The sequence below is a fragment of the Danio rerio genome, chromosome 9 (assembly GCF_049306965.1).
Source record: "Danio rerio strain Tuebingen ecotype United States chromosome 9, GRCz12tu, whole genome shotgun sequence".
Taxonomy (NCBI): Eukaryota; Metazoa; Chordata; class Actinopteri; order Cypriniformes; family Danionidae; genus Danio; species Danio rerio.
Window position 1 is genome coordinate 41,716,938 of NC_133184.1, and position 24,936 is coordinate 41,741,873.

The window sequence follows — 24,936 nt, forward strand, 5'->3', positions numbered from 1 at the left end:
CCATTTTTGACCGTATGTCATCATAAACTGTAAAAATAACCAATAGAAGAAGACTTTGGGAAGAATAAAATAAAAAAAAAACTAATAAAATAACCAATAAAAAGTAAGCTTTTATTAATTAAACAGACAAATTCTAACTGAGGACATGAGCTTGCCAGTTTGTTATTTGCCTATAGGCTACAGTTTCAACAGATTCCCAATTTTTGTTGTTGTTTGTTTGTTTGTTTGCTTGTTTTATGATGGATCATAATAAATTAGCACTTAAAAATAAGTATTTTTCACATTTCTAAAATTCTAATCTCATTACATTATATAATAAATTACAGTTTAAATTCACATTTGTAAATATTTATTTTTTTAAAACAAAAAAAAAAATAGTATGATTAGCACAATACATGATTAGTACAAAAATGTAGGAAGTATTTTTGTTGCATCAAAAAGTGTGGTCATGATAACCATCTGACAAGCTAATCCAGCACAAATTAGTGCCTAAAATGTCACTAAAATGCAGTATTCAGAACCTTGAATGCCAGCAAATAGGTCAACATTTTGAGGAAAAAAAACAGTCCCTTTTAATAGGCTGGCTATGGGCCTGATTTGAAAATAATTTATCATTTTAGATTGACTGAGATGATTCTGTCTAAATCTAACAAACAATCTACAATCATTGATTAATACAATAAAAAAGATGTTTTCTGAGTCTAACAATATTCAGCTACAGTAACTGAATACTTCAAATAAACATAATTCTATAAAATGAACTGTTATTAAAGTTTCAAATGGGTCAATTTCTTATGCCTGAATGCTTTTAATATCTTCATACAGCCTCAGGCCTCAAAAACACATGCAACTGATAGATTATAACACAAACTCATCATGAAACTAAATAAAGTGCAGGCCTAATGTAGACTATATCAGGCTATGTGAGACTACAGTTTAAATGAAACCCCTATTTTCATTACACTGACAATACTGTAAACCACAGCTCTTTTTGGACAGTTTTATGAACACTGTATAAATCATTTGTTAAGTGTGTCACAGAACTAAGGAGAGGCTCTCAGGAAGAGCATGTACAAATTTTTATATTCTTTCTGGCAAAACCATCTTGCATCCTTCAAAAAATAAAATAAAATAAAATAAAATAAAATAAAATAAAATAAAATAAAATAAAATAAAATAAAATAAAATAAAATAAAATAAAATAAAATAAAATAAAACTAAATTAAATTGTATTAAAAAAGAAAAGAAAAGAAAAAGGAAAATAAAAAATAAACAAATAAAAAATAAAATAAAATAAAGTTAAATTAAATTAATAAATACAATAAAACAAATAAAAACTAAAATAAAATTTAATTTAATTTAATTTAATTTAATTTAATTTAATTTAATTTAATTTAATTTAATTTAATTCAATTCAATTCAATTCAATTTAATTCAATTCAATAAATAAATAAATAACCTACACACATTCCCAGATAATCCAGAAAGCCAGGGAAGGTTTCACTACAAGCCATTTACATTTAAAAATAAAATTCCTATGAGTTAATACATTAAAATTCACACATATAACGCTCAATAATTGAATAAAATTGATTCTGTTCCTCACATGCGATAGTGTAATGTTATATTAGACTTGACTTTAGTTTTAAATACAGCAGGTTAAGCTAAATAAAGAGTGACCAGCACATTATTTCACTTTATTCTGCATTCCGTCGTGACAACATGAAGGCAAAGCCATGAAGACACAAAGGTTATTTTTGTGTGAACTCTGGCTTGAGCTTGTCCAGTGATGTAAGGTATTTGTGGGAGAGGTGTACTCACCAGCAGGGGACTGTGGGCTGTGTGAGCGCTGGCCGTTGGGTGTGCTGGTCGACAGGTCCACCAACATTCTCGAGTTCTCCTTCCTGGGAGAGCAGTCGCCGTTACCTGGGAGACAGACAGAAACAAGTGCACTGAGGACATTGCCTTGCTCCAAGCAGCGCAGCTATTGTGGCTAAACACAGCTCTGAACTCAGTTCTATACAAGCAGACAGTTCAAGGAACATCTCTGTTATAACAGCCACGCTTTGTCAGCATCTTTCAGAGACAATGCTGAATAAAAGATAACTGTGGCAAGAAAAAACACACTCGTCTAGATTTATCTCTATAAGCATCATTAATCTGATATACTTCTCTATGTTTGAACTGTAATTTACTATGTAAAACTCTGCTCTGAGACATCCATTTGTTAATACATACTGCCTATAAAGCAACGTTAAATGTATAAGATCCATGAACTCAAATTATGTAGTAAAACATAACATCTTTTATTTCAGAAGAATTTGTTTTGAAACTCAAATCAATTACTTATAGTTCACCCAAAAATTGAAATTTTATTATAAAATATAAAATTTTGAAGAAAGCTGGAAACCTGTAATCAATGGTATCAAGAGTAGGACAAAAATTCTTGAAAACTTTCTTGAAAATATCATGTTTATTTTTGTGTTCAACAGTAAAAAGACATTTAAAAAAAGTTTGAAACAAGTGAGAGATTGAGAAAATTATTTTTGGATGGACTATCCTTTCAATCAAAATGCTTAATTTTAAACAAATAATTACAATTCTAATATAAAACATGAATAAAAACTAGTATAAAATACATAAATAGAAAAACTACAGTTTAAATTAGATATTAAAATGTGCATTTAAATAAAAATAATAAAATAAAATATAAATAAAATACATAAAAATATATATATAATAAAATATAAATAAAAATAGAATAAAATATGTAAATATAAAAACTACAGTTCAACTTAGAGCATTTTAATAAAATAATAAAATAAAATTGTACATTTTAATAAAATAATAAAATAAATATAAAAGTAATTAAATAAACTTAAATTAAAATAAAATAAAATTATTAAATAATAAAATAAAATCTACAATTTAAAACAAACACAGTCTATTAAATAAAATACTTAAAAATAAAAACAAATGCAAAATTCAAAATTATATCTAAAATAATTAGGGATGTCCAAATCACGTTTCAAACTCGATCGGTATGGGATGTTACCTCCCGGTCAGGACTCGAATATATATGCTTGCACACACACACACACTCATTTATTTTCAATTTAGTCCTTTTATTAATCTGCCACAGTGTAATGAACCGCCAACTTTTTCAGCATAACCCATCTCTGGGAAACATCCATACACAATCATTCATACACACTCATACACTACGGTCAATTTTAGCAAACCCAATTCACCTGTACCACATGTCCTTGGACTTGTGGGGGAACACGGAAGCAGCTTGAAGCAAGTTGCGAGTATGTCTGCGGTCTGGAGGTATCATAAAGTTGATGACAACATTGCCATAACTAACTGTTAAATATGTAAACTTGGGATGGCCTGCCAGGTATTTTAAGTTTAGGTGTTATTTGTTTTTATATTAGATTTTTTTTTATTTACTGTTGCAGTAAAGTCTAAAAGTATATTTAAGTTTTATATTATTTATTACATGATTGTTCAAGCTACCTCAAAGAAGTGCTCTGTTTGTTAACAAAGTTGTTGAACGCATCCTGGATCTGTTTATTTGCTCTTCTTTATTCTTTTTTTATTTATTATAGAAGTATTGGATTGGGTTTCGGTATCAGTGGATACCCAAAATTAAATGACTCGGACTTGAGGGCAAAAAAACCTGATCGGGACATGCCTAAAAATAATATTCATGACCTAATTCCAAATATTTGTGATGTAAGCTGTGGTCCATCTAAATAAAAAAAAGACTTTAAAAACTTAAAATACAACGTAATATTTATGTAATCAAATTAATTTACCTGACTGATTAGTTTACATGGACAAATTAGTTAAATCAGCCAGAAACACTTCCTCAAATGACTGTCCATTTTTGTCCTTGACAGTAAACAATCCATCAATGCAAATATCTATGCTCCTCTCCCTAATACTTTGGTTAAAAAAAAGAGCACTGTATCCCATTCTTTTCAGGTACTGTATACGCTAACTGCTTTTAATAGCACCCATCTCCATTACCGGAGCTGAAATTTCTCCAGGGTCGGTGACCAGCTCAACACTTCAGTTTACATTGCCATCATCTCATGTGGGGAGAGCTTGTTAAGCTTTCAACCGCATCCTTAAGATTCAGATTGGATTTCCTCATCTCTCTGCACCCACCACACACCGGCTTCGGGAAATAATACGGCTTCAGGGGGAGCGATTCCTGCTCCCTGATCCCATTACCCACTGACCCCTTCAGAGCCAAACACTCAATACAACCACAACGACATTAGACAGCTCTTAATGTCTGCATTATGCATATGCGCAGCCTCCAAGGGTGGCATTACGGCTTACATCATTCCTTGAACTCCACGTTTAGACACTGGAAAGTACCTTGGATGTCACAGGTACATCTTTAACCAGTGCTTCAATCTAGTCGCTCCCTCCTTCAAACAGGTTGGTTGAGTTGTTTGTCGAGTCAGACTGCCAAAGGAATAGTATTCACTGTGCTTTTAATGAATGTGTTTATATGGTTGTTCATAAGCTTAATAAACCAACAATGCATGTGGTCACGTAAATGCATCAACCGTTTTTCTTTTAATAGAGTAAGGTCATAAACAGCTTAAAGGCATCGTTCGCCCAAAATGGAAAATTTACTCATCAATTACTCCTTTATGAGTTTCTGTTGAACACAAATAGATATTAAGACAACTATGAATGTCATTGACTACCCAGTTTCCAACATTTTCCAAGATTCTTCAATAAATCTTTGTTTGTCTTCGACATACAGTAAGAGAAATGAACTCAAACAACGTTGGAACAAGTGGAAGGAAAGTAAACGATAACAAAATTTTCCATTTTGGGTCAACTACACTACCTGACAAAAGTCTTATTGTCGATCCCAGTTGTTTGCGCAACAAATAATAGCTTCACTTCTAGTTGAGCATTTGGAAAAGTGTCAGAAGGTAGATTTTTCAGATGAATCATCTGTTGAATTGCATCCCGATCATCACGAATACTGCAGACGACCTATTGGAACTCTCATGGACCCAAGACTCAGTCAAGTTTGGTAAAGAAAGTAAAATCATGGTTTGGGGTTACATTGGGTATGGGGGCGTGCGAGAGATCTCCAGAGTGGATGGCAACATCAACAGCCTGAGGTTTTTGAAGACATTCGTGCTGCCCATTACATTACAAACCACAGAAGATGGGCAAATATCTTCAGCAGGATAGCGCTCCTCATTCTTCAGCCTCCACATCAAAGTTCCTGAAAGCAAAGGTCAAGGCGCTCCGGGATTGGCCAGCCAAGTCACCAGACATGAACATTACTGTGCATGTCTGGGGTAAGATGAATGAGGCGGCATTGAAGATGAATCCAAAGAATCTTGTTGAACTCTAGGAGTCTTTCAAGAATGTTTACTTTGCCAGATGACTTTATTAATAAGTTATTTGAGTCATTGCAGAGATGTATGGATGCAGTCCTCCAAGCTCATGGGAGTCATACACAATATTAACTCTTTTTCCACTGCAGCATGCCTTTATATGTTATACTGTACATTATTTCTGTTAAGCCACATTACTTTCGTCTAAGCAAAATCAGACCTTACTGTCCTAATTAAAAAATTAAAAATCAAGGTATGATCATATTTTATTTTGGTAAAACAAGCGTAACCCAGAGGTATTTGCCTTTCATATGAGCCACTTCTGATACCAAATGATCAACTAGAAGTTAAGTTATTATTTGCTGCTCCTAAAACTCTGATAAGCGACAAGACATTTGTCAGGTAGTGTATACCTTTAGGTTTTAACTAAACATCACAGCTAGAATTTTTGGCATGCCTTAAAATGCATTCATCTGTTTTATTGCTGGTTTTTTGAAATTGCTAAGTGTGATATCATGGATTTAAGCCCATTCAGACAGAACAAACACTGTCTTGTGTTCACAAGTGTTCACAACACAAAATGCTGCATCTTCAGAGGACTAAATGTGATGTTTTCAGTTTTTAAATGGTATCTTAAATATGAAAACTGACATAAATACCCCAAAGTTAGATATGCAAATTACTGTTTTGACATCACTACCAGTGAATAAAGCCATTTATGATAATTTGTGATAAAAAGAAAATAAAAGAAATTAGTGTAGCAGCATAACAATATAATATTTCAGCTTCAAACGGGATACATTTTTCACTGCCAATCATTTCACTTTTACAATGTGGATTGTGTCAAAGCAGCTTAACATAGAAGTTCTAGCAAACTGAAACAGTGTCAGTCCAGTTTTCAGAGTTAAAGTTAGTTCAGTTCAGTGTGGTTTAATTTTCATTGCTGTAAGTCCAAACACTCAGAAGTAACCAAACACAATGTAAAAAAAATGATAAATAACTAACTTAATAAAGTTTTGTAAATAAGTACATACATTTATGTGGTAACACTTTATTTTAGGGAACAATTCACTCCTTTCACAAACTATTAACTAACACTATTAGCTTAATAAACTACTAATCAGCTGTTTATTAATAGTAAATATGGTAGAAGTTGGGTTTAGGTTTTGGGTAGGATTAGGAATGCAGAATAAGATCATACTTTAGAACTCAGGTGTCAAACTCAGTTCCAAAAGGGCCGCAGCTCTGCACAGTTTAGTTCCAACCCTAATTAAACACACCTGATCAAACTAAGTGAGTTCTTCAGGCTTGTTTGAAACCTACAGGTAAGTGTGTTGGAGCATGGTTGGAACTAAACTGTGCAGGGCTTCGGCCCTCCAGGAATTGAGTTTGACACCCCTGCTTTAGAACATCTAATGAACAGTTAATATCTTAATAATAGGTAGTCAGAGAGCCAGTAGTTAATAGCATGACTTGTGACCTAAATTAAAGTGTTACCAATTATTTCTGTAAGCAGCTTTTTGTAAGTTATAAGCTTATTGGTGTAAACGCTCACTGATTATTTAGATTTTATTCATGAAATGTAGATTTTTATATCATCCTCAAACTACGAAATACACCTATATAAGTACACTATAAAAGATGTAAATGAGGTATATCAGGAGACAGATATCTGTGCTGTCACTGTCAGACAGACACTGTCATTCTGACAGGGAGAGCAACTGAGGGAAACGCAGCCAATGACACAATCCCAAAGCCCGTCTCCGGTTACGGTGCCGGGGTTGAGGGAAATCTCAGGTAACGGCAGTCCCTTGGCAACGGGATACAAGCAGCCACTCCGATTTGAGTGACGGCCGAGGGGAGGATTTTCCATAACAGAGCACTGTGTCTGATGGCCTCCCGGCCTGAGAGAGCTTCTCAGGAAAAGAGATCTGAGAGAGTAAACTAAACTCTTGTACAGTAGCGGCTGAAAGAGCTCTCTTATCCCACATCTAAACAGAACCCCGATTATTATCATTTCTCATGCCATGCTCACTCTGCAAGACTGAGGCGTACAGCATCACCGTGTGCACAGTTAAGACTCACAGGTTGTCTTTTAGATTAAGTCAGTTAGATGATAAACCTGCCAACTGTAAATGCACATATTATAGTTTGAGGTTAGTAAGATGTTTTAGGGTAAATATACACAACAATGATTTCAACTAAAAAAAAGTTTTTTTTCTAAAGCATTGAGACTAAAAACTTTTTTTATTATAATTCAAAAAGGTTTCAAAGAGCAACAATATCACTTTTGACAGTTATTTACAAAAATAAATATTCATTTGTGAAAGTGCAGACGTCATGTGCATGTCTATTACGTTTAGGCATACAGGGATGCACTGACAGACGAAAAATATTTCCATTTTTAAAGGTTCAAGAGACCCTTAAGTACTTTTTAAGAGATTTTAATAAATTTAAGTGTGTTGAGCATTAACTAAGAGAACGTTAGCACCTGATAGCTTTAATTATGGATAAACCTGGATAAAATTGGAGCTTTCGTCAGCTAATTTCATCTTCCAGGTTTAAATTTTTTGGAGCCAGATCAAAATCGCTGACGTATCGCTTGTCCTGAGATGACTTGTCAATGTCTTCATATTCATATTATTCAGCTAAGTTTCTTTATTTTATGCTTTTTTATCTGAGTTTTTTCTTAGTTTCCTTTTTTTATGAGAATACCCTGCTTCTTAATTATTCATGAGAGTACTTGCTTTCCAATGACAGACCTGCCAAGCTGTGGGACCGCCGACACAAACGGCACACAGTATTTAGGCTTTCCTGTCTAATCGTATGTATTTGTTTCCATGATCCACAGAGTTTGTTGCATGGCTTTCCCCACGATGCTCTCCCAGCAAACATTTTTGTTGAAAGCGCTGTATAGGAATTGGAAAACGGCAGACTTTGTCTTTTATCAGTTAAGTTTCTTACCATTCAGACACATCACCTACATCCGTGCTGCCATGTTCTCCTATGTTTAAAATCTTCCAGATAACCGACAGGGCTAATGTTTGGAATGGATAGAGCAAGAGACCTGCTGCATTACTATCCACTATGTCTGCATTTAGATCTGGGGATTCAGAAGGATAGAAGTCCTCCTCAATTTGTATTTATACGTATGAACATGATTATCTTTATAATGATATAACAAATTGTGGTTATGTGTAGCCTATATATTATATGAAATTATCAATAAACTATAGTATATGTAGCAGGTCATTAAATTATGTACTGCTTATTTCTTTGCAGTTTAACTTTGTAAACTATACAATTATGGGTCTCCTCACATTTGTTTCCCCAGTTCTGCAGCCATGCCAACTCCTCCCTCTGCTCGCAGCGCTCCACTCCCATCTTGAAGCATTTTTTGAAAAAATTCTGAGGTAGACTTAAACTGAAATAGGGAGGTTTCATGACCCTTTAAAAATATGCATCACTGTCATGTAAATGTATTAGAATGTTCTGGTTTCCAAAGCTGCATTTACTCAATCAAAATACGGAAAGGTTGCAACAAATTATTTAAATTGAAACACTTTGTAAATTATTTTTATGAGCTTTCAAATGTAATAAAATGTTTAAAGGGCTGATATTTTTTCATGCTAAAAACATTTTTTGTAATATTATTGTACACTGCATGAAAAGTTTGTAATAGACATTTTATACATTTATTTAACATATAAAGGGTGACGGGGTGGCGCAGTAGGTAGTGCTGTCACCTCACAGCAAGAATGTCGCTGGTTCGAGCCTTTGCTGGGTCAGTTAGCATTTCTGCCATTTCGAGTTTGCATGTTCTCCCCGCGTTCCCTCAGTTTTCCCCCACAAGTAAAAAGACATGCGGTACAGGTGAATAGGGTTCGCTAGATTGTCCGTAGTGTATGTGTGTGAATGAGTGAGGATGTTTGTTTCCCAGTAATGGGTTGCAGCTAGAAGGGCATACGCTATACCTGTATATTAATAAACAATTAATTAAGGAATAATCCAAATGAGCAACTAAGATGTAGATTTAATAAAAAGTACATGGTAGCACAACTTTCCACACTCTACAAGAGATCTATTAAAAAAAAAATGTGGAATTAAAAGTTTGAATAAAATCTAAATTTATTTTATAAATGCTTATTCTGCTAACGCACATGTTAGTCTTAAAGTGAACAATAATTCCCTGTTACTACACTCTTTAGGTAATATTTAATAAAAATCTAACCATGTCCATCTGTCCTGAAAGGCAGTCTTTCTCTGATGGCATCAGTTTGACAGTTTGAGTTATACACAGTATGCTTAGCCACGCCCTCTAACCATTACATTTGTGCAAGTGAAAGATGAGAGGAGGAGCCTAAAAAGAAAACCCCGCTCCCTAGTCAATATTATGTTTCAGTTGGAAATACGTCAACATATATTTGGATATATTAAAATTATTATTGAGGCATGCTGTAAGCAAAAATATCCCTACAGTTTGTGAGGTATTATATTAGAATATGGGATAGAGAAAGTGTCAAGGATGGATGACATCACATTCCGGTTGAGTTTTCTTGTGTGTCTGAGTTTGGCAAATTCTGATTGTCGTTCAGTCTGACATTATGAAAACTGAGATTATAGAGTGCGCCAAAGACATCATATCTGAGCATTCGTACATGTTCCAATTGTATTAAAAATCGCACAGTGCAAGCCAGGCTTAAAGCAGATAAAAACTTATTTGTTTTTATTAAACCATAAGAATTACCATATTTTATCCATAACCTACTGAAGAGAAAAAATAGTTGTTTATAGTTACTATATACTATATAGTTACTATAGTAGCTTATAGTTTTATTGGATTGCGACCCCTGGGGTAATTGCATTATATTAAAACCACAGCAATACCGTCAGATACAGCTTATTGATTTTATAACACCAGGTTTAACTTTCTGGCCCTTTTACAGCATTCACATAGATTAAAAAAAATAAACGAAGAATAGACTTGGGTCTATTGGTGTGTGTGCACCATTGCATGCAACGTTTCTTTATTTATAACCACCTCAGAGGATATTGGGGGTCGCGAGTCACTGGCACTGTCATTTTGGGGGTCGCAGGCTGAAAAGTTCGGGAACCGCTGGTGTAATGTACTAACAAATCAGGTGGAACTTGGGGTTTACAGCCAAATATTAGCAAACTGATTCCTTAAAACTTCCACCAAGCAGATTATTTAAATACTCAAGTCCTCATAAAATATGTGTCTGAATGGAATATTCTACAAATACATATGCATCAAGGTTGCATTAATAATTATTAATAATAATTAATGTTTTAACTCCAAAAGACTAATGAGCCAAACTAATGAGCCAAAACAGAAATTGTTCCAAACTATAAGACAATGTTAGATATACAGTTGAAGTCAAAACTGTTAGCCCTTCATTTATTTATTTATTTATTTATTTGTTTATTTGTTTATATTTCCCAAATTATGTTTACCAGATTAAGGAAATTTTCAAAATTTCCTATAATTTTTTTTCTTCTGGAGAAAGCTTTATTTGCTTAATTTCGACTAGAATAAAAGAAGTTTTTAATTTTATAAAGACCATTTTAAGGTCAATATTATTAGCCCCTTAAGCATTTATTTTCAAACGTCTACAGAACAACCATCATTACAGAATGACTTGCCTAATTACCCTAACCTGCCTAATAACTCCAGTTAAGTCTTTAAATGTCACTTCAAGCTGAATACTAGTATCCTAAAAAATATAAAATAAATATTATGCACTGTCATTATGGCAAAGATAAAAGAAATCAGTTATTAGAAACTATTACCTTCAGACATGTATTTAAAAAATCTTCTTTCCCTTAAACAGATATTGGGGGGAAATATACAGGGGGGCTAATAATTCAGCAGGGCTAATAATTCTGACCTCAACTATATATGAAATGTACTATGGTAGCATATATGCAAACGATCTATAAAATGACTTTCTTTGCTACCCGCTTTCCAATTACACAGCCTCGTAGTGTGCGCTTGGCTCTGTTATCATCTACATTCTCTGACGCATGCTTAAATTTGTGGTTTTCAGTTTTACAATGATTCCACTTTGTTGAATTTGCTTTACGAATCACATTGACATTCCCACACATATGATTGCTGATGGCCCAAGAGCTCTCTTGTAATGACAGTCTGCGACATACGGTTGATATTAATAAGGCTACCATCTGCCCCCATGCAGTGATGCATGCTGAAAATCCGTAGGCCCTGTGGAGACTACTGGAGTGACTACAGGTCTGGCCTGTGACACTGCTGAGTCAGAATCAGATCCCGATTCACTCATTCGCTTAGACTGTGTGTATACCAATCAAACAACAACCTACAGAAATGGACTGTTCCATGCTGTTTTTAGTGGATCAATGAGGAAAATAGCAGAGGGTGTTTTTAATAGTGGCCCACGGGTGAAACTCAATGTGAAACGCAGCATGTGTGACTTCTGTAATACAAAAATATTCACTGAGAACAAACGTTTTATTCATCAGGTATTGATTGAATCATAGAAGTGCATGTTGGATACTGCAAACATTTAGAAAGTATTAAATTGAAAATTATAAAAAGAAACTAAAATATCACGCTCTCATAAATCATATCTTAAATTATACATGGTCAAGTTGGATTTTTTGTTGAATTTATGAGAGCAAATGTGTATGATTTCTTTGCATCGTTCACTATAATTTCCCTAAAATCAATCTGATTGCAAAATAAATAAATAAATAAATAAATAAATAATAATAATAAAAGATTGCATTAATGCCATTAAGATCATTAGACAATTAGTGCTGCTTTGAATGTGATCACTCTTTAAAGTTCTGATTTATGGTCATTCTGATTGATGCTCAATAATTTTCTCATTCACCAGCTTGATAAAATGTTCAAAACGTTATTGCAGTTTTTTTCTTATTATTGATAAAAGTAGGGGATTCGCTGTGTAAAACATATTCTAGATAAGTTGGTGGTTCATTTCGCTGTGGCGACCCTTGATGAAAAAAGGACTAAGCCAAAGAAAAACGAAGGAATGAGTGAACGAATTGTTTAAACGTGCATTACTGCTTGCATATTTTTTTCAGTAACCCTTGATTCAGGAAATATTTTCTCATTATTTGTTTCTTAAGGAAATTTTTAAACATCATTAAAAGGATAGCTCAAACAAAACAAAAATACCCCTTAAATTACTTGCACTTGATCTATTTTATTCTTTCAGGATCGATATTGCAATGTGATCATTCGCAATAGTCACATTATGCATACGCAATGTTGAGTCTGGATTATAACTGATTATTTTTGAAGGATTTTTGAGGGCTTTGAGGATTTTAAAAGCATTCAGTCTTAAGAAATTGTACTGTTTGTAACTTTGACAAATTAAAACGATGATTTGTTTTATTTTATTTTTTATAAAACGAAGACTATATTATACATTTTATACATTTTTAGACTTATTTTACATTTGATTATTTAATTATTGTATACCTGAATACAGGTTGACTCTGTGGAAAGCAATAAAACGCTTTTTATTTCAATTGTATTTTTTTCTTATTATATGCATCTGTGCTTGTAAACTGTTTCTTATATTTTACGCATATGCACTCCCCTACAGAATCATCCCAATCAATTTTTGCAAATAGATAATGCAATATATTCATATTGCAATATGAATCACAGAATTAAAAAAAATACAAAGTTAGATTTTTCCAATATCATGCAGAAACTTCAAAAGCTTCTAAACATTCAAAAAATGTTCAAAATCAGCAGCCATTGACATGCGTAGTAGGAACACAAAACACTATGGAAGTCAGTATACTTTTTTCAGTATATCTTTCTTTGTGTTCAACAAAAGAATGTGGAAGGAGAGTAAAGGATAGAAAATACTTAATTTTGAGGTGAGCAATTCCATTTAAAATACATAATATATATATTTAAAAAAAAAAAAAAAATATATATATATATATATATATATATATATATATATATATATATATATATATATATATATATATATATATATAAATTCACAACCTCAGAGTTCAAAAGCATGCATTGGATAAAAGCATGCTAATTAAATAACTGTACAGTCATTGATTTACTCAATAATGGATTTGTCTTTAAAATGTTAAGTCAAAATGAATAGTTCACCCAAAATTGAAGTTGTTATCATTTATTCATCCTCCAATTGTTATGAACCTCCTTGAGTTTCTTTCTTCTGTTAAATACACAAAAAAAAAACATGAAGAGTTCAGATGCAAAAAGAGTTCTGCTCTCTGAAATTTTCATCAAAAATGATCATTTTTCTCTGGATGTTGTGTGTAGTTTCAGCATTTTAGCATTTTACCCTTAATGCAAAGAATAGATTATTTTCATTGCCTTTAAAGTGTAATACCTGAACAAAAACATATAGGTGGCTCAGAAAAAATGCAAATTTTACAGAAACATTTCAAATAGGTGTCCTGACATTTTATCCTAGGCATCAGATTATGCTACCAACACAGGGTATGCAGGAATCCTAAAGATAATTTCAACACCTTTTAAGACTTTTTAAAGACCTTCTCAGAAAATTTTAAGCCTCATCACCACTTCAAGTTCTATTTAGTTTTAAACCTTGAACCTAATAAACAGTTGTTAATAAACAGTAGTAGTTAAATAAATCAATAAAGCACAACCATGCAACAGAATTCAGATAAGCTCGAAAGAAACTTGAAAGAATAAATTACACTGTTGTTTTAAGCGACAGGCTTCAGCCACTGTTAAACTTTGGAAAATGCTTGAACAAAATATAAGACCTCGTAAAAACGGGATTAACACTTTTTAGTGCCTTTTAAGGGCTTTAATTTTCTCATAATTGATTTATCAACTTTTAATACTTTTAAGACCCTGCAGACACTCTGCAACACTGTATTTGAATGGTCCTGAGGTTAGGGTTAGGGATTAGGTAGGTAAAGGCGATATTACAGCTTCATATCACAATACTCCACATTAAAATTTACACTGGTTGCAAAATGTGCTGATGGTTAGCATACTGCATCATCAAAATGTGCTACCTACTTTTAGAATGGGAAGTAGGACAATCTGACAAGGTAGGACAAATCAACAGAACAACGGCACTTAGAGATCTGAACTCTTCATGTACTAAGGAATACTGAACAAAATAAAGCCACTGACTTTATGAATAGCTGCGTTTTTTCTAACATTATTCAGAATATTCGTTCATGAGAAAAAAATAAATTTATAAAAGGTCAGAACTACTGCATAAATGGTAAAAAAAAATACAATATTTGAGTGAACTATCCCCGTAAACAGTCATTTTAAATGCCTTTTTTCCTACAGAAACCAACAGTTAGCGCTCTATAGTCATGGGCTATATTTTTATTGTAATTGTTACAGTTATAATCCCTGGTGTGAACGATCTTTTACTATGCAAATATTACTCTACAAATAGCCCTGCCGTGATTTGTGCATGATGGTTGCCGCCGGCTCTATTCCAGTAATGAAGGTGGAGCTTGGAAGCAGGTTCTGTGCCAAAGAGGCGATACTAGACAACAACAAAAAAAAGAAGTTTTTAACAGGATCGGTTCTCCCAGGAAAGAGAGTGATTGGTTGTGGCATGTCATAGATGCTAAAGTTCGAGTGTGGATCAGGTTTATCCTGTCCGTCCACACACCTCCAAACCATCCTTCCACATCAAACACAAAACACATTCCCACTCACGCTCCTCGCCACCTGCCAAAGCTGAACTGCTCTTCTTTAAAAGGACAAGCTGAAGGGGACAAGGTCTTATTAGCATATCAATAGCAGTTTACTGTACAAAAGGTTCAAGTATTAGCCTGTGATCTGAGATGAACGCACTTAAGACTGTGTTAGGAAAGAGAAAGCAAGCTGTGGTTGAACTATCCCAAATATGAGGTAAACTATGAACCTCATATTTATATATTATATACCTCAAATATTCATAACTTATTGCTGTTAAGGGGATAGTTCACAAAATAATTGAATGTATTTACTATTTACTTACCCATCATAAGTTTCCCTTTTCTCTTGAACACCAATGAAGTTATTTTAAAGAAAGCTGGACACCTGTAACCATTGACTTCCGTACAACAAAAAAAGAAATACTATGGAAGTATTAAAAACTTTCTTCAAAATATATTGTGTTAAATGGAAGAAGGAAACCCATAAAGGTTTAAAACAAGTAAATAACAAGTAAACTATGACTTAATTTCTGGGTGAACTATCCCTTTAGAAGCACAGATTCAAGTCTCCTTATATCAAACCCTAAAAGGTTACATCTTCTGACGATGCTTTTAAAAATAAAGAAGTGTGGATAGGCCTTCATTCATGCTTTTAAAATAAAACCCTTCATGGAAGGAAAAAGAAACGCCTTCAAAAGTCTATGGAACCAAGCTAAACTGTAAACTTTTCATTTTCCAAGACACCTGCAAGAATCTTTTATCAGCATGTTCCATCTGAGGGAATCTGCCGGGGGAGTTTAACGGGCTTGAAGGTACCACTGTGCACCTGGTACTGAAGGCCTGTCCAGATAACAAATCTCAAGGGGAGCCAAGAGTCGGCGCAGTTAGCTTTTCAACAGGATCTCGGGGGCAGCTACAGTATATAGTGCGTCTGACTACTGCACACATTCATTAAGCAGAACTGGCTTTACTGCTGCAGACAAACTCCCACAGTGCTGCTGGATTTAGATAGGATATCTACAATAAATCAACATGCAAAATAAGCAAAGTAACAAAATATGTCTACAATGCAAAAAAAGAAAAAAATCTGGGTTCCACACAATCGATTTGTGTTGGGACAACATGAAGAAATTAAGTCAATCTATCAGCTTTTATAAATTTAAGTGGATTGAACAAAACATTTGAGTTGCCTCAATATTTGTGCTGTTTCAGCTCATTTCAAACAATTATGTTGAACAAACAGCAAACATAATTTTTTGAGTGTAGTTTGATTTATGGAAAGCGCCCCTTGATAAACTTTGTATCAAATAAGCTGCTCAATTTAAGAATAAAAAACACAATAATTAATGAAGTGTGTGTTGGTTTATACAGTTGAAGTCAGAATTATTAGCCACCCTTTGATTTTTTATTTTATTTCTTTGTTTTATATTTCCCAAATAATGTTTAGCAGAACAAGAAAATTTTCAAAGAATGTCTCATAATATTCTTTCTTCTGGAGAAAGTCTTATTTGTTTAATTTCAGCTAGAATAAAAACAGTTTTTAAATGTTTAAAATACATTTTAACGTCAAAATTATTAGCATCTTTAAGCTAAATTTTTTTATCGATAGTCCACAGAACAAACCATCATTATACAATAACTTGCCTAATTACCTTAACCTGCCTAGTTAACCTAATTAATCTAGCTAAGCCTTTAAATGTCACTTCGAGCTGTATAGAAGTGTCTTGAAAAATATTAAGTAAAATAGTATGTACTGTCATCATGGCAGAGATAAAATAAATCAGTTATTAGAAATGAGTTATTAAAAATACTATGTACAGAAATGTGTTGAAAAAATCTCTGTTAAACAGAAATTGGGGAACAAAAATAAACATGGGGGCCAATAATTCAGGGGGGTTAATAATTCTGACTTCAACTATATATATATATATATATATATATATATATATATATATATATATATATATATATATATATATATATATATATATATATATATACGTGCACACGCACGCAAGAGAGAAGAGAGAAGAGAGAGAAGAGAGAAGACATGATGTAATCACTGTGATGGTCGGAACTGCTTGACTATTTTAGGTCTGTATGTGTTCTGATTAATTAAGAATTAGTGTGTTATCATTATCCCATTATCCATATAACCTCCTATAGTATTGAAAATCTACAGTAGATTACACTAAAGAAATAGACATCTCTTACGCAAATATATATATATATATATATGTATATATATATATATATATATATATATATATATATATATATATATATATATATATATATATATACGTGCACACGCATGCACACGCACACACACGCACGCACGCACGCACGCACGCACGCACGCACGCACGCACGCACGCACGCACGCACGCACGCACGCACGCACGCACGCACACACACACACACACACACACACACACACACACACACACACACACACACACACACACACACACACACACACACAACTACCATGAGAGAAAGAGAGAAGACATGATGTAATCACTGTGATGGTCGGAACTGCTTGACTGTTTTAGGTCTGTATGTGTTCTGATTGATTACAGTAGAAGAATTAGAGTGTTATCATTATGCCACTTAGCTTCATAGTCTTTAATTAGCCCTCCTATAGTATAGAAAATCTACAGTAGGTTACACTAAGAAAATAAACAACCCTTAAGCAAAATATTCATACAGCAGGAACAATTCGATATTCACACTTTGGCTGTATAAAGTTATAGAAATGTTTTTGGGTGATCTTTACAAGCATTAAACTTGTTGAAGAGACCATTTAGCATACCATTATGAGTATGATTTTATTTTATACGATTACACTGTAAAGAAATGCTGGGTTCCACTCAATCAATTTGTGTTCGGACAACATGAAGGAATTAGGTTAACATACTAGCTATTAGCTATACTAGCTAAGTGGACTGAACATAAAACAATTGAGTTGCCTCCCCTTAACAAGCATGTTGAACAAATATCAAACGTAAATTCTTTGCGCAGTTTGATTTATGGAAAGCCCTCCTTGATAAACACTGCATCAAATATGTTGCTCAATTTAAGAATAAAAAAATCTTGAAGTGTGTGTATGTTGTGTGTGTGTGTGTGTATATATATATATATATATATATATATATATATATATATATATATATATATATATATATATATATATATATATATATATACACACACCTACCATGAGAGAAAGAGAGAAGACATGATGTAATCACTGTGATGGTCGGAACTGCATGGCTATTTTAGGTCTGTATGTGTTCTGATTGATTACAGTAGAAGAATTAGTGCACTATTATTATCCCATTTAGCTGTCATAGTTTTTAATTAGCCCTCCTACAGTACAGACAATATACAGTAGATTTCACTAAGAAAATAAATTACCCTTAAGCCAAATATTCATACATGAGGAACAATTCAACGTTCACACTTTGGCTGTATAAACTTAGATAAATGTTTCTGAGTGATCTTTACAGGCATTAAACCTGTCGAAGAGACCATTCAGCATACCATTACGAGCTAAATAAAAGACGGTCATAGCTTCTTAAATGTGGCCATTAGGAAACAAAAAGTCGACTTACTTTCTATATACCCATTCGATGTCTCCATTTCCGTATTCAGGGGGCAGAGCTGTAAAATAAGGATGAGTTGCAAATTAATTCATGATTATATTTTATTCTGTATGACCTTGATGTAGAAATGCCTATTATTACACGTGATTGGCAGCAATTCTTAAATGATTTGCAGTGCATAATTAAACAGCTAGAAAAATCAAATGCGGACATTTTAATACTTTAATAAATATATTAAGCAAGATTTTCTATTAAAAATGAGTGTTGCAAACACTATGCTAATTGTCGACAGTTCATCTGTTATTCATTTTTAACATTTTATAATCAATACTTCTGGCACATAATGTGCATATCACTACAACACACACAGTAAAAAGTTAATAATACAGTTTATAGACATATCTTCAAGTGTCTTCAAAAGTATTAGGGAAGTAAGCAACAACTTCCTGGTTAATCAGAAAAAGAGATACATGCAAAGTGTGAACAATGCCATGTTTCCACTGAGTTTCAGGTCCTTCTATTGGCTAAAATTAAATGCTTAGACAGAGCAAGTGAGCTGCAAAAATCAACAACGCCTCTTGTGACGGATATGGACCATCAGATCATATCAGACTGGCCTAAATACTGGATAAAAAACATATTTAGCAACAATATTATTGAATCTGTACACTATATGATTTCAACGCATGCAGAATAAAACAATTCAAGCTTTGATTAAAGCACAAAATCAAACGCAAGTCTACGAAAACATTAAAAAGCGATAATCACAAGAGAAATAAGCATTTACCAGTCTAATATTCAAGAGCGGATGCAAAAGAATGTATTGTTCTTTATCGATGGCAGATAAAATTGACAATTCTGTGACGTTTATGTTCATAAATAAGACCTTCTGTAAGCTGCTTTGTGCTTTGCTGATGAACAGAAAGTGCAAAAATGGCTCCAAGTGTAATAATATAGTCTTCATGGTCAGAACACATAGTATCTTCGCGTAAAGCTCTTTCTTATATTATAATATACACATGGCAGGCATTTATATGAACTAAGCCAAGTTTGGAAAGAGAAACGTGATTTTATATTAAGTACTTTTAAAATGCTTACTAATTTTAATGTAGTTAATCAAGAACTGGCGTTAATTTTCATACCATTAAAGTCAGTTTCTTTAAAATTTCTAAACCAAGGTGTTTGCTGCTGTTTTTCATTAACTTGCAGGGGGAAAAAAATGAATAAATAAGTGTTTGATAAATACGGCATGACACATTTATAACGTACATACAAATGTTAAAAACGGATAAATCAGTTAATCACAAAGTTAGATTTTTGGGGGGTCTAATTAGCCCTCTTCGATTCAGGAATTACATCATGAAGCATCTTTCCAAAAATCCCATTAATTAAGAGGAATAATCTAATGATGGCACCTGGAAACACTGACCCTGATCAAAGTTTGTGTCTGAAATGAGACACAAATTGCATCGCCTTGATATGGAAATGAAGATCAAAGTCTAAGAAATACACTTCAAATTAAATTCACTGAACAACAATAGAGTGAAGAAATGTCTTGCAAAGCATTCGGAGTAAGGTCGGCCTCATGTTTAGTGCCGTGCTTCTCCAAGGGCCCTACACGGCACACACAGCCTTCACCATCCACTACAGCTCAACACTATTGTGCCTATTATATCCTGAATATTAACAGACTGCATATAAGTAATGTCTGTTTCTGTATCTCAATCCCTTTGAGATAGAGGGAGGTTTTATGGGTCAATGACGAATAAAGATGTCTGAATTTTTAAAAAAAGAACTCAAAACTCAAATGCAAGACGCAAGCGCAGGTTATAAGAAACACAATCGTTATGTTCATGTTGGCTTCAGTTATTTCTGAATAACTATTTTCAAGAGGAAAAGAAATTATGTCCTAAGATGTAAATACTAGGTTATAAATAAATTAAATAAATACTAAAAACACGTGCATCATTTTCAGTTACGTTTTCAAATTTTTAAATTCAAATTGTGAAATATGTATAGATTTTTTTGAGTCCTGAAGTCCGAAATGTCGTCTTAAGATTACTACATTTGGCCTGCATGAAACATCTTTATAAAAATGTAAAAAGCTCATGACAGTGATGAGGGTCTTCAGGGGTCTTCACATTAGAACAAAATGGCTTCCAGCTTGTTTGATATACCACACAATTTATTCATTTTTAATATTTAAAAAAAATACACTTTTTTTAATATATCTTTCTCCTTTTTTCATTATTTTTCTCTAATAGATTAATAAATGCTAGATAAATTATACCAATGTGATTTACACCAACGTGTTCAATAACTTTTAATTACTTTTTTCTTTAATAGTCCAGACAATTGCATCTAGATATGTTTACTCCAGGGTCAACTACACATAAATAGCCTATAATTATTAAAAAATACTTTCAATTAAATTGAAAATATGTTAATCATAGAATTATTAGATAAATTAACGTCACATCACTGACACATAAACGGATATTAATACAGATATAAGTGTCATCTAAAGTATAACAATACATAATTCCCCAAGACGATTGCTACATATGTCAGTATTATAATACAGAAGTCTTTCCAGGCTTATCCTAAACTACACGACTCGTCAATAAAATATGACTGCGACAATCGTTTACCTTTTTTGTCTGGTCTCCCCCCTGTGAAAACGCAGAAGTGTCCAAAGAAATCCTTGCGTAAAAAGAAAGAAAAAACGAAACGAGTAATAATTATTTCCAAAGACAAGAGACTTTTCAGAGTCTACAGTGGTGATGAAGTCCTCTGATGACTGTCATGTTCAGCAGGAGTTCATATTGGTCACAAACAGGGGACGATCTTGCGCCAAACAGTAAAAAGTTAGGAAGCGAGCTGCTTGAGTTTGTATGGTTTGGTGGCTTCCGTTGCGCCGAACGAGCCTGTCAGCTTTTCCATTTCACTATGCGTCTAAGCGCTTTTTCCCCGACAATTAGATTTCTTCCTCTGATCTGAAACTGCGTGAAACAATGAAGTGAAACCTGTGCCGTTCTACACCTGGGTCAATCGATGTCAGGCTGAGACGAATACTCAACTGGATCCACCGGTTCCAAGGGAATTAAGCCATAAATAAGGAAATGATGGGAACTGCCTACAACAGGCTTAGAGCCCAATATTTCCACCTGTCTGACACTCCGTCAAAGGTTGTGGGATGACTCTGTGCGTGTTTTCTATATGCTTCATGTGCAGCTCAGTGCATCAGCATTCATGTGACACATTCGCCTATAGGCACCTCCATTTAAATGCTTAGGCACTCAATGTTTTAGTGTTACTAACGCGTAATGACAGTAAGGTTTTTAATATAATTATTATTTTTTAGAAACACAAGTTCTTTACTGTCTGCAACAGTGCAAATTACGGGCGTAAGGGTCTCAAATTGAAAGTTTGGGGTCTTTAAAATGTGCAGCAATGTAAAAGTAAACACGTTTCTGAAGTTTTATTCACATTTTTTATTAATATGTTAGAGTACGCTTACATTAGCGACAGGTGTTTGCTGTTTTACGAGGTAAAAGTAGCCTAAATAAGTAATAAATAGCTAAAAAAAAAGACTAAATGTGTGTACTTATATAGCCTACCTGTAATTGAAATATAGCTTTTAATCTGCAATTCTGTCACTGTCTACAATCAGAGCATAGTTACTCTAGCCAACTGATACAAATTATTAAGTTATTAACGTTCCAAATGCTTGTCCTACACAAAAATAGCAGCTATAGGCCACACACACAAAAGTTGAAAGTGTTCAAAACATAGATTAGGCACGCTAGGGCGCCAAACCTAAATGGCGTAAATGCACAGATAGTGTTTTTCAATCAACGATAAACTTCCGGTGAAAAGTTATTGCAACTATTCTAAATTTTATAAGGTTCATTTTACAGCATCAACATCCTAATGCAATTAAAATACAATCAGTTAAATAAACCTAAGCATTAATTTAGTTGTTTAAGCATAAAACGAGATGATATGTAACCGCTGGTGCTGTCAGTACCAACAGGCTAGCGCAGAAATTCCATTCAAAATTCTGAGGTAAAATAAATGTCCATATTAAAGAGATGGCAGGAAAAATCTAATTTAATGCAGTGCTTTTTGTCCCATCTGAGATCCACTTCATGTCAAATATCTATTAGGCAGACACTTAGATCACTTATTTTATTTTAAGAAAACAGATTAGCTATTTTTAGATTGGCTATTGTAACTTAATGGAAGAATAGTTCACCGGAAGCTGTCAGGCTGGCTGAAAATTAAAAGTCTGTGTGCATATACCCTATTTGAGGACCAAAATTTTTTTTTATTTTGTTTTTTTTTCCATATATTTGGAAGAGGCTAAAAGCCCTAAATTCTCTTACCCAAGTCTGGAACGAGGATTTTCAAGTATCCCGGCTAGTTGTACGAATGTTGTATAAATACTAACATTTTTGATTATTTTCTGCGGTCAGTGAGCACCTACAGCTATACTTCAGTTAACATAAAGTATATTTCTGTTCTCCAAAATTAAATGAATCCCACTCCAACTTATGATATAACTTTTTAAGTTAGCCAACAGGGACGTTTGAAAACTTGATGAAACGTAGGCTACATACTCAGCTACATGTACAAACAATAAACACTTTAAGAACCCATCTTTACTTTGACCCGTTTTAGAGGGGTAAAAAGGGGAGGGGGTTAAACTTCCTCAAAATTCGCACCCTTATCCAAACGCGTCCTGGACCTGTCAAAGCAAAACATACAGGCACAGACCATTTAAACCACAAAAGGGAAACATTAAGACCCAGAACCGACATTTTCGCTTACCTTCAGCAATATGCCAAGTGACAGACATCCATCTCATCAGATATGGAGTAACAGAGGGCGTCTAAATGCTGTGTATCCACTGCAGTGCGATAGACGCGCAGAAATACTGATTCCCTTCGCCTGCTTCCTCCATCTTCAGAACGGACAGCGGCGACCGTCTGACTGACTCAGAGAAACGGATCTATCAGTGGCACTCGGTAATCGATTAGACGCCTTAACATCAACACATTTAAAAGCGAGGTTTTATTAGCCTTATTAAGGTAGCCTAAGTAAGAAACTAGAATTAAACCTCCAAATTGCATATGGCATGCTATAGTAAACATCATATATTATGTCGAAGCATTATATTAATGTTACAAGCATGTATTGCGGTTATTTTGTATATTAATCATAATTATTGATGTAATGAATGATTATTTGTGATGCAGTCTTCACACACACTCAAAAAATACCTTGAATAGATTCTATGAAATGGGCTGTTTTAAAATAATTTTGCTTCTAATAAGGGTGAAGAATACTAGAAATTAATCAAAATTATTACAGGTACTCGGGTTTTTATTTAAAAAATAAAAGATGAGAGGTGGGAAACTGCGTGAAGGGTAGCCTACTAACATTTCTCTTGGACCCCCTCTATTGGCCGGATAGAGAAATACACAACTGACCCAGTTGGAAGCTTTTCAGAACTGTGGAGAGCTGGTGACGACAGAGAAACTAGTAATCTTTTGAGCAAATGCTAAGAAAAAGAAGTATTTGAGTATTACAGTTTATATTATTACAATAAAATGCTTAGATTAGTGTTGATCTCTGTATTAAAAAAATACCTGTGAGCAACAGATAATTTCAGGTCATTAAAACCAGCTCCTAATGATCTAGTAATTTTCATTATCATCATTGGAGAGTGAATCAGTGGTATCACTGGGATTTGCATAACAATGGCATTGAGGTGCTTCACTGAAGAACTGAAGCAGGTCATATTAGTCATGAAAGGTTGTGCATTTCCATTTTTTATTGCTTCTTTTACAGTAAACTGAAGCTGTGGATATTAAAATGTATTACTGTAAGTGAGGTGTGTTAAGGATTACATTAGTCCTTGTGTAAAAAGAAAGACACGATAATTTCCAAAGACAAGAGGCTTTTTAGAGTCTACCGTGATGATGAAGTCTTCTGATGACTGTCAGGAGTTTAGGATATTGGTCACAAATAGGGGACGAGCTTGCGTCAAACAGAAAAAAAGTTAGGAAGCGAGCTGCTTGAGTTTGTATGGTTTGGTGGCTTCCGTTGCGCCGAACGAGCCTGTCAGCTTTTCCATTTCACTATGCGACTATAAGCGCTTTTTCCTCGACAATTAGATTTCTTCCTCTGATCTGAAACTCTGTGAAGTGCGTGACATAGTGAAG

General features: G+C 33.7%; 1 protein-coding gene across 29 annotated transcripts in view; it reads right to left on the reverse strand.

Moving 5' to 3' along the window:
* ikzf2 (IKAROS family zinc finger 2) overlaps window positions 1-24,936 on the reverse strand; it is a 397,532-nt gene that overhangs the window by 37,006 nt on the left and 335,590 nt on the right. For 9 of the 29 annotated variants that reach the window (XM_068223269.2, XM_073911490.1, XM_073911495.1 and 6 more), the window contains 3 exons: window positions 23,540-23,701; window positions 18,716-18,764; window positions 1,822-1,926 (listed from right to left, as the gene is read on the reverse strand). In XM_068223269.2, coding sequence (XP_068079370.1) covers window positions 1,822-1,926; window positions 18,716-18,743 — 133 coding nt within the window. In that variant the 5' untranslated portion in view covers window positions 18,744-18,764; window positions 23,540-23,701. Of the gene's footprint in view, window positions 1-1,821; window positions 1,927-18,715; window positions 18,765-21,357; window positions 21,784-23,433; window positions 23,457-23,539; window positions 23,702-24,936 lie in introns of those variants that run through there. The other 20 variants (XM_073911485.1, XM_073911487.1, XM_073911482.1 and 17 more) reach the window with 5 other exon arrangements.